The sequence below is a fragment of the Sylvia atricapilla genome, chromosome Z (genome assembly GCF_009819655.1).
Source record: "Sylvia atricapilla isolate bSylAtr1 chromosome Z, bSylAtr1.pri, whole genome shotgun sequence".
NCBI lineage: Eukaryota > Metazoa > Chordata > Aves > Passeriformes > Sylviidae > Sylvia > Sylvia atricapilla.
The window spans coordinates 84919449-84936715 of NC_089174.1; the positions used below are offsets into that span (position 1 = coordinate 84919449).

At 44.1% G+C, this 17267-nt stretch overlaps 1 protein-coding gene across 6 annotated transcripts in view; it reads left to right on the plus strand.

Annotated features, from left to right (window-relative positions):
* Window positions 1-17267, plus strand: part of KANK1 (KN motif and ankyrin repeat domains 1) — a 132045-nt gene that overhangs the window by 101194 nt on the left and 13584 nt on the right. For 5 of the 6 annotated variants that reach the window (XM_066339541.1, XM_066339540.1, XM_066339542.1 and 2 more), the window contains 3 exons: window positions 2060-4708; window positions 14284-14502; window positions 15318-15426. In XM_066339541.1, coding sequence (XP_066195638.1) covers window positions 2060-4708; window positions 14284-14502; window positions 15318-15426 — 2977 coding nt within the window. Of the gene's footprint in view, window positions 1-986; window positions 1096-2059; window positions 4709-14283; window positions 14503-15317; window positions 15427-17267 lie in introns of those variants that run through there. The other variant, XM_066339539.1, reaches the window with a different exon arrangement.

A 17267-nucleotide genomic window follows, 5' to 3' on the forward strand; every position in this document is an offset into this window, starting at 1 on the left:
GAAATCCAAAGTACAAGCAGAAGGCAAAAAGAATCCAGGAGGATACAGGGAATGAGGGACAAGGAGAGTGGGCACAAACCTAGGGTGCAGGCAAGACCAACACAGGGTGTGGAGCTGTGGGGTGTGGAGAGTTGTTTGTCTGCAGGGAATGGAGCCAGCATGAGAATCTGGGCACAGAGTACTGACTTCAGGGAGGAAGAGGAGTAATTTAGAGAATATACTCTCATTCTCTCCATAGCAGTGGGAGTCCTGAGATTTTTTTTTCCTCTGCCTGACATTGAGGCAGTCCTGCTGGACAGAACTGAGCTGCGTGTCCTCGTGTGTCTGAAGTGTTTTTGTATGCATGTATTTTTGCTTCCAGTGGTATTCAGATGGCTATTTTGGGTGTATCTGTCAGTAAATACCACACCATAGCGACACTCTGGTCTTTCAGCAGAAACATGTGCTCCGGGGGGGTTGTTTGTGTCTGTCTGTGTGTCTGTCTGTCTGCACAGCAGAGGTACTGAGGTGACCTGGTCTGCCGCACTGAAATGTGCACCTCCATCCCGTTCTTTTCCCGAACCGGGGATGGCAGCTTCTTCTGAGCACCGTCCTTCCTCCCACCTACAGCTCGGGATGTCCCGTGCTAGCCAAAAAACCGCGACGGATCGCCACGAAAGCAGCCACGCTGCTTGCAGGCTAAGCTTTCCTTAAGTAAGCCAAGGAGACTGGAAAAACAGGAGCTTCCCCCCCGCCACAAACGCAAACCTTTTCAGTACAACATTAAGTCACTTCCTGTAGTTGCTGCGAGTCGAGAGCGCTTTTTTTTTTTTCCTCTCTTTTTTTTCCCCCCTCTCCTCTCTTTTTTTTTTTTCCTCCCTCATCTCTGCCCTCCTGCCTCCTCCTTCCCCGAGGCTTGTATTCCCTTAAGAAGGCTTCCGAAGCTGTCCTTTCGGGAGCGGGCGGAGCGCGGCGGAGGGCGGCTCTTCCTTACGGGGTGAAGCCGGAGCAAAGCCCCAGGGAGGCAGGGCTCCGGCGTGTGACACATGAAGCTGGGACAGCCATACGTGGCTGGAAAATTTGCACTGTGGGGGCAGAGACATGTGGCTAAGTCAGGTAACCGGAAAGCCGGCTTTTATTATTATTCCTCCGGCGCATAACTTGGATTAGTTGTTTTTCCTTCTTTCCGTTCTTTCTTTCTTTTTCTTTTTTTTTTTTTTTTTTTTTTTTCCTTTCCTTTTTCTTTGCTTTTATTTGTATTTTTTTTCCTCCTGCCAAGCATGAGCCAGATTGTATGGCAGTGCTGCATATAAATATGCAGCCTGGGAAAATCCAGCAGACGTACTGAACTTTTTTGTTTAGATTGTTTCAGGAACAGGTGAGTCCTGTGTCTGGAGGGCAGGGTGGGTGCACTTCTTTTCCCTGAGCAGTGAGGTTTGGGACCTGCTGGAAGGGGGCCTTGCTGCTTGTCGTGGTGGTGGGAGCTTCATGGAGTTTAAAAAGAAAGAGGCAGAGGTGCTGGTGGAAGTAGTGTGAGCTGAGGTGAGAGCAAATTGGTGCTCTCACTTCCCAGAGCCATGAGACAGCGCTGCAGAGCTGAGCAAAGTCTAGTGGCATCAGTTGCATAAGGAGCAGGGTCAGAGTTCCCATTGCCTGCTCGAATGCACCCTCTAGAGAAGCTGTTCTCCAGATGATTCTCGTGTGGTATGTTGTAATCCTGTGGTCTCTACATGGCAATGTTGCATGTGTGAAAGCTTGGTGGGGCACGGGAAGACTGAAAGGATTTGAGCAAGGACACCCTTGAGCTGCTGGCCGTGCCCCTTTCATTAGCAGGAGTTATCTCAGGGTACTCGTGCTCACGTTTACGTGGGCATGCCCTTCGCAGCGTTTGAAAACCCGCTGATTAATTTTTAAAAAGTCAATCGGGATTTGGTGTAAAGGGTCAGTCAGCAGAAAGTCGGTCTGTTCACTGGGCTGCAGCAGCAGTTTCTGCCTCTGGTGTGCAGTGAGCACCCGTCTTTCCATGCTTGTGTCTGAGTGTGTAGCTTGCTGAATGCTGACCTTGTTTCTTCTTTTCCAGAAAAAGAGGAAGTCACTATAAATGGAGAAGATGAAAAAGAACGAAAAGACCCCTATTTTGTGGAAACACCTTATGGCTACCAGCTAGACTTGGATTTTCTGAAGTATGTGGATGATATACAAAAGGGGAATACCATTAAGAAACTAAATATTCGAAAGAGGAGGAAAGCTGTACCAGCCTCAGTGGGTACCAAGAGCACTGGTGGGCAGTGCAGTGGCTGGACCTCCACAGAGTCTCTCTCTTCATCAAACAGTGATGAGAACAAGCAGTCCTTGTCGACGAGGAGTCAAGTAACCTTGTCTGTCCCTGCAAAACCCTCAGTTTCCTTTGAAGTATCTCCTACCTACTTAACTGTCCCAGAGAATAAACAGCTTCCTCCTCCCTCCCCCCAGCCTCCTCGGCACAACCTCCTTGTGACAAAAACCCTCATGGAAACACGGAGGCGACTGGAGCAGGAGAGGATGATGCAGGTCACACCTGGCGATGTCCGCCGGCCTCGACTTTCCAGCTTTGGAGGCATGGGCTCCACAAGCTCCCTCCCCTCTTTTGTGGGATCCAGTGGGTACAGCCACGCGTCTCAGCACCTGCAGAATGGGTATCAGGGGAACGGGGACTATGGTGCCTGTTTCAGCTCCTCACTGGGCAGTTCCATCCGTCACAGCCCCATGAGCTCGGGAATATCCACACCCGTCACCAACGTGAGCCCTCTGCACCTGCAGCACATCAGGGAGCAAATGGCAATTGCCCTGAAGCGTCTCAAGGAGCTCGAGGAGCAAGTCAAGACTATTCCTGTGCTGCAGGTCAAAATTTCAGTGTTGCAGGAGGAGAAGAGGCACATGATGGCTGAACTCAAAAACCACAGGAAAGCCACTCAAAATGACACGTACGGTTTCAGAAAGCGATCCTATAGCGCGGGAAATGCTGAGCAGTGGGAACACATGTCTCAGGTGAGAAGAGGTGGAGAACTGTATATAGATTGTGAGGAGGAGATGGAGAGCATGGAGCAGAGCTCTCAGAGAATAGAGGAGTTCAGGCAGCTGACTGCTGAGATGCAGGCCCTGGAGAAAAAAATCCAAGATAGCAACTATGAAAGTCCAGCAAACCTTCGGGTGAGCAGAGAAAGCCCCACAAAAGAAGCCCGATCTGTTGCTGTGGGTGCTGATGAGAACATGAATGATGTCATTATATACAGCAGATCTGCAAGGCAACACAAAGAAGTAGCTGTGGGAACAGAGAAAGAAATGAGGGAGTGTGGAGTTGGGGTGACAGAGGCCATGCTTGGGTTGTCTACAGAGGTTGAGAAAGAGATAGAGCTTCAGCAGCAGACCATCGAAGCCCTTAAGGAGAAGATTTACAGACTAGAGGTTCAGTTAAAGGAAACCACCCATGACAGGGAAATGACCAAATTAAAACAGGAGTTGCAAGCGGCTGGGTCTAGAAAAAAGGTGGATAAAGCCACGATGGCTCAGCCCCATGTTGTCAGTAGGATGGTGGAAGCTGTTGTACAAACGAGAGACCAAATGGTGGGAGACCACGTGGACGTTGCTGATTCCTCAGTGGGGAACCATCTGCAGACAAGCAGCATTGGCACCTCCTGCAGACCTGCCATGCAGAGCACAGCTGTGGGCCCTGAGCTCCTGATGAGCCAGTGGCTGGTGAGGGAGAGGGCAGAGGTGCAAGACCAGGGCACAGGGAGATCCATGGAGCTGCATGATAAATCAGTGGGCACAGAGACAAATGTCTGTGAGACAGGTGTCAACACAGACGAGCTGCCAGAGGTGCCCAGCCCTTGCCAGGTGGCACAGGTTGGAGCAGTGAGGTCTGTGGGCTGTGGGGACTGCTCGGTGGACGTGGTGGTCTGTGTCCCCAAGGAACACGTGTCCCGTGAAACAGCCACAGAGGCTGTGCCCAGGGCAGAGGCGACGGTGATGGCCGTGCCTTCCACAGCCAGCCAGCAAACCAGCACTGCTTTGGAGATGGTGAACCAGTGCACCAGCACGGAGGTGGCCTGCCTGGCAGAGTGTGGGACTAACACCACTCTGAGCAGCTGTGACAAGCAGACCAGCACGGAGGGCGTGGAGCTGCGGAGCGTGGCGGTGGGGGACGGCAGGGTGAAGGACGTGCAGGCGTCTGCCAAGCTGCGCTCGGTCGGAGTGGGCACCGTGCTCTCCAGCCACCCTGGCTTTGAGAAGCCTTCTGCAATAAAAACCAAAGACTGCGGCATTGGACAGATCAGTGTTTATGAGAACTACCTGGTTGGTCTGAAAATGAGGAGCATTGCCTGCGGGCCCCCTCCGTTGCCGGTTGTCCCAGCTGGCACCAGGAGCATAGGTGTTGGGGGAGAGTCTGTGTGCGACCCCGTCAGTGGTCAGCTGGAGAGCCCTCTGCCTCCCTCTGAGCTGAGGACAGGCTTGGATCACTACATTGAACGTGTGCAGAAGCTGCTGCAGGAGCAGCAGATGTTGCTTGCTGAAAACTACAGTGAATTGGCAGAAGCCTTTGGGGAGCCCCACTCCCAGATTGGCTCTCTCAACTCACAGCTCCTCAGCACCCTCACCTCCATCAACTCTGTCATGAAATACGCCAGCACAGAGGAGCTGCGGAGCCTGGATCTTCAGAAGCAGTGCATGGAGAGAAGCACCCCATCAGGTAAGCCCAGCATCAAAGCACATTATCTGCTTTGTTCACTCTTTCAGCTGTTCAGCTCTTTCAGCTGCAGATCAGTTGCCCGTTAGTTTGGAAGCCACTGTGTTGTCCTCCCCAAGGAAGCCACTGAGCATATCACTGCTGATGAATGTGCCCATTGGGTATTCTGTCCAAATCATCACTGGCAGCTGAAAAAGCAGAGGTGGTTTTATATCTCCCAGTCCAGCAAGCTCTGAAGGTCCTGGTGATCATGGTGCCATGGCTCTGACCATGCAAGAGAGGTGTCTAAAATTTTGAGAGGTTTATAACCACTGTACAGACTTAATGTTCTAACTTAGGAGTATTTGAGGTTATTGCCCACGGATTTGGAATTTTGAACTCAGCACACATATTTTTAAAAACAAGAGTCAGATTTTACAGAGCTGAATGTCACATACAGTGTTGGTATCAAATTGTTACCCCAGACATTTGCTTGGATTTTGTAGTGTTCCTTCCAAAGGCACATTGCCTTTGTTCCTTGTGCTGCTCAGACAGAGAGCTGTGGGGTGCTTTCCCCGTTCCAGCAGGGCTGATTGCTTTATAATAGGCAACTCCAGAGCCCTTCACAGAAACTACATCTTGGGCTTTCTCTGTTCCAGTAACTGTTTGTCGTAATCCCTAGTTACAGCCATGTGTTTGAAAGGCATAATTACTGCTGGAGGTTTTGGTGACACTCAGGAAAGGCAAGAATTGTGATTTAAACACTCCTTGCTTTTTTTTTTTTTTTTTTTAATTAATTAAAAAATATAGACAATTATTTTGAGGGATTTCGTTATTCCCTGAGGTAGACTTGATTACTTTTAAAGTTTTTTTTTTAATGTGTCTGGTAGTCTAGTTAAAAATGTAGCCATTTTTTTTCTAATATCTTTTGTTGAATTCAACCACATTACTATTAAGTTTATGAGTGGTGGCATCATAGAATCCAATATGTAATGCCTGGTGGTGACTTAGATACTTTCTTCTTGCTCCTGCCATACAATGGCTGAAACAAGAGGTTAAGGAGATGGGAAAAACTGGTGCAAGTGTATTTGTCTTGTAGATGCTGAATCAGGAAAAAAACCCTGAGCATGTATTATTAAATGTCGGCATAATGTTATTGGCTAATCCAAATAGCTATAGAAAGCTCTTGCAGCTTATTTACTGTCTTAAAATTTACCCATTTTTTGTTAAAATGCAGCTTCGTAAATCTGATTTTTTTCAGTATTGATGTGCTAAAAAGAACCGTCCATTTAATGAGCTGAGGTAAAAGGTTTAAGTTCCTATAGGCAAGGAGTAAGCAACATTTATGTAGTGGTCAGGAAAATATAAGCTATTCTTGTCTATATACATGCAATATGATACTATATAAGCAACATATTTATCTTTCTGGTATGCACTTAATATTCCAGTCTTCTTACAAGTACTGATAGAATAATAATAATAATAGTATCTAGCAGGCATCAAAAGTGTCTTGTAAACAGAGTGAACCAGAGTTATCACTAGCTGTAAATCCTTAATTCCTTTTCCAGCTTTTACTGCCCAGTATCAAATGTGTAGCCAAGAGGCTTGAAAGCATTTAGACACAGTGGAGCAACAGATCATGTTTACTAAAAATGCTCATATTTGGATTCAGATTTCACATTCCTGATAAAATTATTCTGGAATATTTTTATTTTAGCTTGTAATGCCATTATCTTTAGCTGTGGATGATGAGTGTAAGATTTCTTTATTTTTAGTCCCTGGTGAGGGATGCTTGGACTGCATACATAAATCAAGCTATGATCTATAATAGTTTAGGCCCATGGAGAATTGAGTGGAAAAGAGGTCTTAAGCCTGAAATGTTACCCCATCTCTTTCTATTAATTTTGATAATACTGCTTTTAATACATTTATCTGCTGGTCCTGCTGCCCTTTCCTAGGGGCAGATAATGTGTTACATATTTCTGTAGAAGGATTTTTTGCTGAATGAAGCACTAACTTGAATAATTCTGTAATCACTGGAACTAAAAAAGCCCTTCTTTTTCCATGCATGAAAAAAGTACTTTATGATAGCTTGTGAGCTCTTAATAAGTCTTTTTCCTCACATTTAGATCTCTTTCATGTAGCTTTTCAGGTGTTGTGTGTGTGAAGTCAGCCAGTGTCCATTTCTCCAGGCCTGGCATCTCAGGCTGATTTCTATAAAGCTTGTATAAACACAAAAAGCCTTCAGAGCTCTGAGTCTCTATCCCAGTTCAGTTCAAACAAGCAATCAAGTTGAAGCTATTGAGAGAAGTGTGACAGCACAAGCCTCATTTTTTTTTTTTTAAGAAAAACAGGCTGAAGTTTCCAATTAGCATCAGGAGCATCATCTTTAATGCTTTATTCAAAGAGGATGCTTAGGAAGTATCTCCTAGAGACCGGTATCTTTTAGGGCAAAAATACCTGAACTAGCTTTGAGGCATATGATTGGGGTGCCAGTTTGCCACTAATGGATCAGTGATCTGTGCTGCATCTGAGGTGGCACATCAGCTGAGTTCTCAGCTTTACAGATTTTTCTCCCTGCTATTGCTGGGGAGACAGGGTGTGCTGCAGGGGCCTCTGCCATCTCACCTTCCCTGACACAGCCTGTGGCAGGTGATGGAGACAGAGGCAGGAGAGCTGGAGCCTGCTGAGCAGGACACAGGCTGGCAGTTTTCATCTCTACACACCTTAGACTGCTGAGATGATCTCTGAACCAAGCCCATTAGCAATTGGTATTTTGTTTTTGCAAAATAATCGCCTTTCCTTCTGTAATTTGGCAAGTCTTATTAACATTTACACACGTACTATCTTTCAGAGGCCCTAAGTGACCTCAGGGAATTCAAACCTGCTGGCCAGAGGAGCACAATTTCCACTCTGCTAAGTCATGTTAGCTGGCCTTGGCAGCCCGTGTGTCCAGCTTATCCATATGGATGTGGGTCACTAACCCAGCTGCTAACTGATCCATATTCTTAGACCAGACAACATATAGGAAGCCTAAAGGGAGACGAATGCATTCATCTCCTCTGTTTGTTGCACTAGATTTTTAAAGGATATTTAGGATGTTATGTCTGAATGCTCATATGATCTATTTTGCAAGATAACAGCCAGAGGCTTAATGTCACTTGTATGGATTCTGATTACTTGGACTTTTCACAAATCTTTTCACAAGTCTAGGTGGCTGTCTTTCACTGGCAGGGAGTTTTCAAGAATGGTGTTTAAAAACAACAGATCTGCCATTGCCCTGAAAAATTACCTGAGCATATTTGACCTGAAAATGCATTGCTATTTTGCCTCAGTGATCTTCAGATATCAGTTTTATTGTCACATTTTAGAACAATCCTGACTGAGTGTCCCAGTGTAAGCATTACATTCCTTAGTCATTATGAGGAAGGAGGCAGCTTCTTGAGTTAAAACTTCAGGGAATGAAAGAAAACAGGAAGCATGTGGTGTCAGAAAGTCCAGAGGGTAAGGAAATCTTGATGTACCATCTGGTGGAAAATCTTCCAAGGTCTTCAGCTTTTAAGTTTTAACCAGAGCTGTGGAAGCAGTCTGAGAGACAATGGAAAGACCAGAAGAATGATGGTGATGTGAGAAGCACCTGGTTCTCCAAAATTGGTGTGTAGGACTAATGAGGTAGTATGAACACGGTCATCTTCTGTGTTGTCAGCTGTAATGCAGGAAGCTGGAGAAAGCTGTTTTCCTTTGCAGTTCATGTGTTTGACAGACCTTTCTCTCGAAGACTGTGTAGTTTGATGGGTCAGTAACTTCTCTCCTGGCAGCATGGACCATGCCATTGTAGCTGAAGACTCAGGGCTTGCTTGAGGCTCAGGAGCCTGTGTTGATGTGGCACAGGTGTGGTGGTGATCCTGTAAAGATGTGGGTTTGCTGCAAATCACAGTGGTCGTGCCTCTGTCTAGGCAAGGGAAGGAAGTCCTCAGCTCCAGCTGCCACAGATGCATGCCTTGATCACCAGGTTAAGTTTCTGTACAGATGTTCTTGCTTCTGTAGCAAACAGGATCCATCCATCAGTCTGCTGGGAAGAAGGTGACTGATATATATGTGTGCAGCATTTTCCACATTCCCTGGAAGGCAGTGCATGATGCAAAGCAGCCATACAGATGGTTCCACCTCAGTGCTACATAAATAATAAACAGTGGTTTATTTACATGTGTCTGGCTGGTGTCTCAGAGAATACCGTGCCTCCTCTGCATGTTTCATGTGGCAGGTGGTTTCTGCTGGTTGTGACAACATGAGAAGCTCAAATGGGAAGGCTGTTCAAAAATGGTACCAACCTTCATAAGCCTCTTCAAAGAGGTTTGATGTACCTTCCCTGGTCATATGTTAACACAAGCTTATTACTGTTGTCATTGTCAACATTATAATATTTGCTGGTTTCCTTCAGTGGTAGCACTACATGTAGTGTTGGAATCTCAGAGCTGCTCTGTCTCCTGCTTCAGTTAGCAAAGAGCGTAATTTGTCACAGTGTGGATTATTTTTCCCTTCAAATTTATTGCTGCTTAGGGGGTGGCAACCTGCAATCTGCTAATCTGTCTATTAGACAGAGCCCCAGTTCTCTCCCCATGGTGTGGCACAGGGATATATAATGTTCAGGCACTGAGCTCTGTTTGGAGTTCAGCTCCCATGGTAACAGGCACAGCTATGAATATTTAATAGCAGGAGATTCCCGTTTTTCCCAGGAAGTGTTGTCATATCTCAGCAACAATAAAGCATCAGCTGATGAAATCAAATCCACATGAATGAGACAGAAAGAAGTGCTCCAAGCTGACCCTCCTGCTGTGCCCAGCATCATGAGATGTTTTGACCCACCACTCCTCAGGGAGATAAAGGATGCCTTTCAGCAAGCTTCACACACAGATGTCTTGGAAAAGAGAGTGTTTCATAAATAAGATGATTAGCTGCTTCAAAAGTGTGTGATCTCATGTGGTCAGTCACATTTAATGAAAATAATTGATTTTTAACTTCCAGTTTCAACAAACTGGATTCACAGTCTAATTTGGTTAAAGTGAAAGTGAAAATGGGATTGTTCTTGCAGTCCTCTTACTAGAACCTTCATCCTATTAGGAGTGTTTTCCCTGGAGTTGAATGGTAATTCAGCATCTGCCTGTGCCTGGGCCCCAGGAGAACCTGCCCTCTGACAGCTGATTGTATAAAAAGCTCATGTGTGGTAATTCTTTGTTCTGAAATTGTAAATTCACTGACTTTTAACCTGGAATGGCTGAAAAGTACATTTTATAATGAAATAACGCTCTAGTCTTGTGAAGGTACTGCCTTCATCAATTGGATGGGTTACTATCAATCCTTGTAAATGTTTAAACATAACATGTTTACTCATTACTGCCTTTTTATGTACATTAGTAGAATGGGTTTTTTTCTTCAACAGTTCTGGTAAGCAAACCAAACTGAAAGTGGATTAAAATAATTTGTATTAAAAAAACCTCACAACTTTTTAGGCATGAAGATTTAAAAATGCTGGAGGAGAGTACTTCATTTGAAATAATTTTGTAATGAGTTTATTGTTACTGCAAAGAAATCTTGCAGTGTGAAAGAGAAGTGTTTCCATGCTATATATGCTCCAGACAGCTTTTGCACACTGTCTTTAGTGGGGAATGCATACCTTGTATCACTGACCATTATAAATATACTGTGCAAATAAATGCTTGCACTGACCAAAAGGTTAGAAATAAAAATCTTAGTGTAGCTACCACATAGTAAGCTTTTTCATTCTAGAATCCTGTAATGTTCCAACCAGAAAGCTTGCTTCTCAGCCTGATGCTGTTTAGTCCCCTGCTCTCGTTTGCATTTCTCTTGATTTCCAACAGGAGAAAAGTACTGTCAAGCTAAATTGTTTATATGATAATACTTTGGTTTGCTTCCATCAAACTAAATTGAAATTCTCAAAAGCAGGCCAGATTTCCATTCCCATGAGTTTGTCACAAATCCAAAAATAATCTGTTGAGTTCCCTGATAGCATAACTACTTGTGCTGTCATTAAGGTGAGGGAAGGTCTCAGTTAGAAGGAAAATTGCATCCGAATAACAGTAGACAGATACTAGAGGTGCCAGAAATGGCATGGGTAATCTGTTGCTTCTCTGCAGCAGCTTTACTGTCAGCCTGGTTTAAATTGGTGAGATTTTCAAAAGAAGCGCATGTGGTTTGTTTATGAGAGGAGATTCCTTCTAAAAAAATTAAAAATAGTTGCTCTCATTCCTTCAAACCACTGGAGCTAGACTCCTAAATATGCTTCAGTCACTTGTTTCCCTCTGAAACTGATGAGAGTAGCTTTCTGCATAAGTGTTCGTGTACAGTTGAAGTTACCAAGTTTTTTTGTTTTGTTGTGTCATACTTTTGTCTCTAAATTACTCAACAAAGTTTTCCAAAATCCTCTACTATGTTGCAAAATACACTAGAAGTTGCTGACAGCTCCCTGCTGTACTTTGCTATTCTATATCAATACTTAGAAACTTAGGTCAAGTTTGCAGTATTTGCCTGAAAGAGTAAGCTAAGGAATATTATCAGGGCAAATCTGCCCGAGGGTCTCTGTCTGGAGGCAATGCCTGACTAAATATATAATGACCTGCTGGATTTTGCTGTCAGTGCTGTGCACTGTGACCTGGAGAAGGATTCTACTCTAGGATTCACTCTGTGAAGTTAGAGGAAGGGTCTGTTTTCAGATCTGTGTAGATCAGGGGTGATCTTCCGCCAGGGTTTAATTTCCACACTGGAGAGGTGAGTGTTACCTCCAGCCCTAAGGGTGGCCCTGCAGTTCTGTTGGAGGAAGAAGGAACTTGGTTCATTTTTGGTTTTTACAGCAGTAGGTTAAGCTGTTAAAACATGGACTGCAATGTTGGATGACACAGCTCCTTCCTTTGTCTGTTTTCTCAGTGATTGGACTCTGCTCTCTCAGAAAGGGGAGGGCCTGGGTGCTGATATTAAGTGATAATTAACATCTTGCAGCATTAATACTGAGCTGGACCCAAAGCTCCCTTTCCCTCATCATTGTGTACTGTGCATGTAGTAAGTGCAGACATCTGAGAGCTTTGCAGGGAGAACGAGTGCAGTGACTGGTTTGCCTAATGCACATTTATTGTCTCCTTGACCTCAAATCTTGATGTCATCACATCCCCTTTTGTCAGAGGCCAGGGGCCAGCTGAGCAGAACCCTTTCCTTCTTCATTGGAAGGACATCATGGACATCATGCCCTAGATCCTGAATTCAGTGTGGTGCTTCTCAGCCAGTGATGAATGTGCCAGAAAAGGGAACCTACTGAAATCCTGTTGCACTGGTGGCAGTTTCTGTCCTCCTTTCTGTCTGTCCTGCCCTGCAGCTCCCTCCCCTGCCTGTCCCAGGGCAGGAGGGGGAAATTTCCGAGGAAATTCAGGCTTTGGGGAAATAACAAGGGGTCATCAGGTGCTGTTAGCTCACCTCAGGCTGGAGCCTCACTTTGCCCGGCCAGAGACCTGCTCCCAGCTCTGGGATGCACAAGGTCCCCTTTGACTCCAGACACACCATGATCATCACAGCTGCTTTTGTGAGAACTGTGATGTGTGGCAGAGGATGCAGACAGTTCTGCTGAAAGTAAACCTGGGCATCTTTGGAATCTTTGCATATCCCTGGATGCCTCAGAGCAGGATTCCTTCACTGCTTCCTTCCCCTGTCCTCAGAGACCAGTCTGGAGCAGAAGGGGTGACCTGGTAAAACCAGCCCAGGCAGCCACCACCAGCTGTAGCTGGAAGTGGTTACTGTGCTTCATCCTCTTTAATCGTGCCTGTCACAGCTCCAAGCAAGCAAAGAGACAGTTCCCTGGTTTTTCAGCTAAGGGAGTTTAAAAATAATTTGTTTTGGCTTGGTGTTTTATCACCTTGGCAGCCCTCTTCTGCTCAGCTGGACGAGGGATGATGCTTGCTGTTGGGAAGAGACCTGACCAAAGTCATTCAGTGCTGCAGAGTGTGGGGAGTGGTGGGGGAGCAAGGGCAGGACTTCCCTCTTGCTTTTCATAGGTGTCCAGGTGCTCAGACATGTCTCCAGAAGGGTTGCTCCTACCTAGGAAGCTGCCACCTTCTTACACAGACACTCAAACACGTTTCCCTCTTTAAAGAAACAGCTTTTTTGCTGCTGTGCCTGTGCTGACATGCCTGTGGATACCCTGCTGCATGCCTTTCCCTGCAGACAGCTTCCCCTGTGTGTTGGAGAAGCTGTAAGCCATGGAGGAGCTGGGCAGGAGGGCTCACTGCTGGAGGAGGGTGCTTTGGGAAACACACGTGGGGTGAGACTTGGCTGGGACCAGCAGCAAAAAGGAGGAAACTGCTGGGAAGTGGCAGTGTTTGGAAAAATCAGTTTTGTTACATCCTGCTGTAGGAAAAATTTACTGAGGTGAAGTGCCAAGGGGGAAAGGCAGTCTAACAAGAACAGCTTGCTAGACAGAGATGTAACTGTGTGTCTAAAACTTAATGTTTGGAATTTACCTTACTGCAGTGTGTTAGCACCCTGTGCAGTGCCACTCATATTTGATTGAGAATGCTGTGTCTTAATTCTTAGTAAATACAAAGGCAAAGAATGTGGAGGCACATCACTGAAGCAAAAAAAAAAGAGTTGGAAAAAAAAAGTCATAGTGTTTAAAGCAAGTTAAACTTCAGCATTTTTTTTCTTTGAATGCTAACAAGATCACTTAGGGAGCCATATATGTGTAAAAAAAACCCACTCGGTGTGTTCCACAAACAAAAGCATTTGTGCAGATTTGTAAAGAAGTTGTAATAGCACAGCTGGAGTAACTCCAGGGGAATCTGTAAAAGTCTGTGAGTAATTAGCACTGCCTTTTGAGTACACAATGGGAAAAAGTGAGTGAACTCCAGCAAATCAGCAAGGGAAAAAAGTACAACCCAAACGTTTGGAGTTTGGTTTAAATACAACTACTAGCTCCGTACAGTCCTGACCAAAAAAAAAAGAAAGAAAGAAATGTATTGTGTGGGAGTTCATTGCAGTTTTCTCAGTAACTGGATAAAGCTCAAAGCTTTCAGAATTCGTTCGGGTACTGGAAAAAAAAGGAAAATTTCCTGAAAATTCTCTGCTTTCATGGAAAGTGACATTTCTTAAAAAACAAGTACAATAAAAAGTACAAAAACAACACTGTTCTTGCAGAAAGAATCTTCAGAGCCTGTGAACATGCTGTGCTCCTCAGGCATGTCTCCAAGGAGCAGCTCAGTGAGCCCACCCTGACCAGGTTGCAGGAGCTGAGGTCACTGCTCATACTGAAAGAGAAGGAAAAAGAAGGACCACTCCTTTCATGTACTTTAAAGCCAATATCTTTATAGCGTGTCCTTGTATTGTATGTCTTTATCAAAAGAAAAACTCATGGCCATTTTTTAAAGTTTTCTGAGAACTATCACAGTCTTTTTCCTATTAGGTGCTCAGAAAAGAGTATTTTAAAGGACAACCATTGCCCTTTTATTTCCAGTTTGGTTTATTTTTTCCCTGTGGATCACAGTATTGATGGAAATATTTCCATTTGACTCTTCTGTGATGCCTACTGTCTTCTTTGGCAGGTGCTACTTTGGAGTACATCCCTCACGGCCAACTTGCAAACACACACTTAACTTCAAGTTTGCGAACACTGAAACTGGAGCAGGACACTGTGCCCACTCAGGAAGAGAGGAAGACTCCCCTGGTGGAAGCTGCTCGGGGAAGGAAGTCTTTTTCTTCTCAGGATAAAGCTCTGGCTCCAATTAACCTGACAGATGATCAGCTTGCCTCAGGTCTCTATGGTAATAACTGGCTCGCATTCACCTTTCACAGTGCTGGTGGAGTCTGAATATGAAATACAGTTAAGGAAGGTTTTCACTATTCTCAAAAACACAAAAAAGCAGGAAAACGTGTAGCTGAGGGGAAGACACAGTGTGATACTGTGTGTCTGCAGGTGGTGGTTAGGTTTTAAATGGCAGATTGTAGCCCATCAGTGAAGTGCCATTTACAATCTTCCTAAGAAAAACCTTCTAAAAGATAAAGGGTTAATAATTACTCTTTAAAATACTGAAATTTTTATGCATGTGTTAACCTGTCCTTTGCATAGAGATTGGTTTAAGAGTTGTTTCAATGAATACTAAATCTAAAAGACCATCCTTGACTGAACCTACCAACCCTGTTGAATAGTTTCTCAAATATGCTATATGTATTGTTGAATGTGCTGTCTGTATTAATGTGTTCATTTTGGCAAGGAGCTGCTACTCTCTGACACTGAGAATTAAGATTTTGTTAGCAGAATAACTGATTGCAGTGTTAAAAGTTTTTCACAAATAACAAAGAAAAACAAAAAGCCCATGTCTTTTCTTAAAGTTTTCTAAAGGAAAAGTTAAACTCAGCTAGTTTCCAGAGCTGATTTTGAAGCTGTTCTTCTGTATTTCCAATGTGCATGTCAAACCATGACTGTATGTACATTAGAAAATCCAGCTTCAAATGATAAATTAACACAGAGCACTGTTGAAAAACAGAATTGTTTTGGAAAATCAGCTGTAATGCTGCTGCATTCAAAGCTGGCTACAGATTTACACTGATGTGTGTGCTTTGTCTCCCTTTCTCACAGTATGTACTAATAATGAGAACACACTCAAATCTATCATGAAGAAAAGAGATGGGAAGAAGGATTTGAGCAATACCAAGAAGAACCTGCAGTTTGTTGGCATTAATGGCGGGTAAGAGACCTGTCTCCAAAATATCTTACTGTAGCACTTTTCACAGTGGGAAGAAGAGAAAGAACTCAGGAACACAAGTATAGGTTTGGCCTGTCCTTCAGGCTGAGGTGCAACTGCTGAGTGTAAGGATCAGAAGGAAGATTTGAAGAGCTGAGCTCCTCTTAATCCTCTTCTGCTTGCAAGTCTTATATGGCACCAGTCTCAAATACCTGTGCATTAGACTGCTGCCAGATTTACCACAGGAAAATGAAAGAACCTGAGACAGCCATGGGGGCAATGGTTAATTCCTTTAATAAGAAAAACCTGTATATATCTTGGGTACCTGACAAGTACAGCATTATACTATTAAACAATATAGTAAGAGATGCTGTTGGCCTAGAATTATTTTTTCTGGCTTTGTATTAAATATATTCAGCAACTTTCCTATACAAATACAGAAGACAGTAGGGAAAATTGTCTTCTTTTAAAAGACTACTCGCCCTTGCAGGATGTTGCAAACACCTTTAAAATGGTTTCATCAAATTGTTTTTATGTAGCTTTTCTAGCCATTTCCTCAGATGAGTTTTTCTTTAGTACAAATGTTTTGTGCACTATATAGCCTAAATATCCCACTCACCTAATTTCCTACATATTAGCTAGAAATATCATTACATATGGTGAGGGCAAGTTATCATAGGTTTGTTAGCTTCCCTGTTTATATCTGCCTGGTAAGGCAATACAGTTTATTCTGAACAAAGTTTTACTTCATGGGATAAGGCAAGGTCTGACAAAATGTTCAGACTTATATTTAAAAGAGGTTGTTCTTTCATTACATGCTGTGTACATAATGCTGGCGATGTCATTTGCCAGCAGCCCTGAGTTCAGTGGAGAGGTGTCTGAAGAACAGGAGATTTTGCAGGACATTTTTCCACCTGCCCCTGTGCAGGGAGGTGCTGACTGCTGCTGAATAGCACTGAGCAAGTGTTGAGACATTGGGCACTGAGAATTCAGGAAATGAAAATGCAATTAAAAAAAAAAAAAAAAAAGAAATAAAAAAGTAAGCACCTCTGCTGTGACAGTTCTGGCTTCTTTTCCTCTGCCAGGGTTGGAATTAATACACGGGAGTCACCTTTCGTGTTTGGACTTGGATCTTTATTATCTCTTGTCTATTAACAGACTCACGAGCTGTGAGCTCTAACAGGTTAGAGAAACGAGGTAAAATGGAGTCCCTCTGACTCTTTCCAAGGTTATTTAAGCACTAATTACCCAATAACAAGGTGGCTCCTACATTACTTATATTTCTGACCCAAAAATGACCACTCCAGACCCACAATGCAGACCCCTTTCACCCAATTACAGAAAACCATCCCAACCCATGAAGAAGAAGGAAGAAGAAAGTGAGGGACTCAGACAATGCCTGAAGTCCTCCATCTTAACTCACATGTGTTGCTATACACTGAAATCTTAGATCTAAGTTTTTCACCCTGTGAGATGGCACAATACTATTCAAATTACACACCCACAGCCCTGTAGCCCTGGTTCCATGCCTGAGGTGCCTTGGTTTTCTGAAATTCTATTCCCAGGGAATTTTCTGTGAACAGGAGAAATGTTTTTGTAACTGTACTATGTTATTCATCCCTTTTCCTAGGAGGAACTTCTTGATGTCTCTCTGGTCTGACCAATGTGATTGAAGTGGTTTGCCTTTGTTTCACCAATCAAATTGGTCTGTATAAAAAAGAGACACATCCCAAAAATAAACTTATTTTCAGCCTTCTAAAACTCAAGAATCTGTTTCGTTGTAGTATAAAACAACGTCACAACCCCAGTGCTATCACTCAATTTTGGGAGCCTGTTCCAAGGCC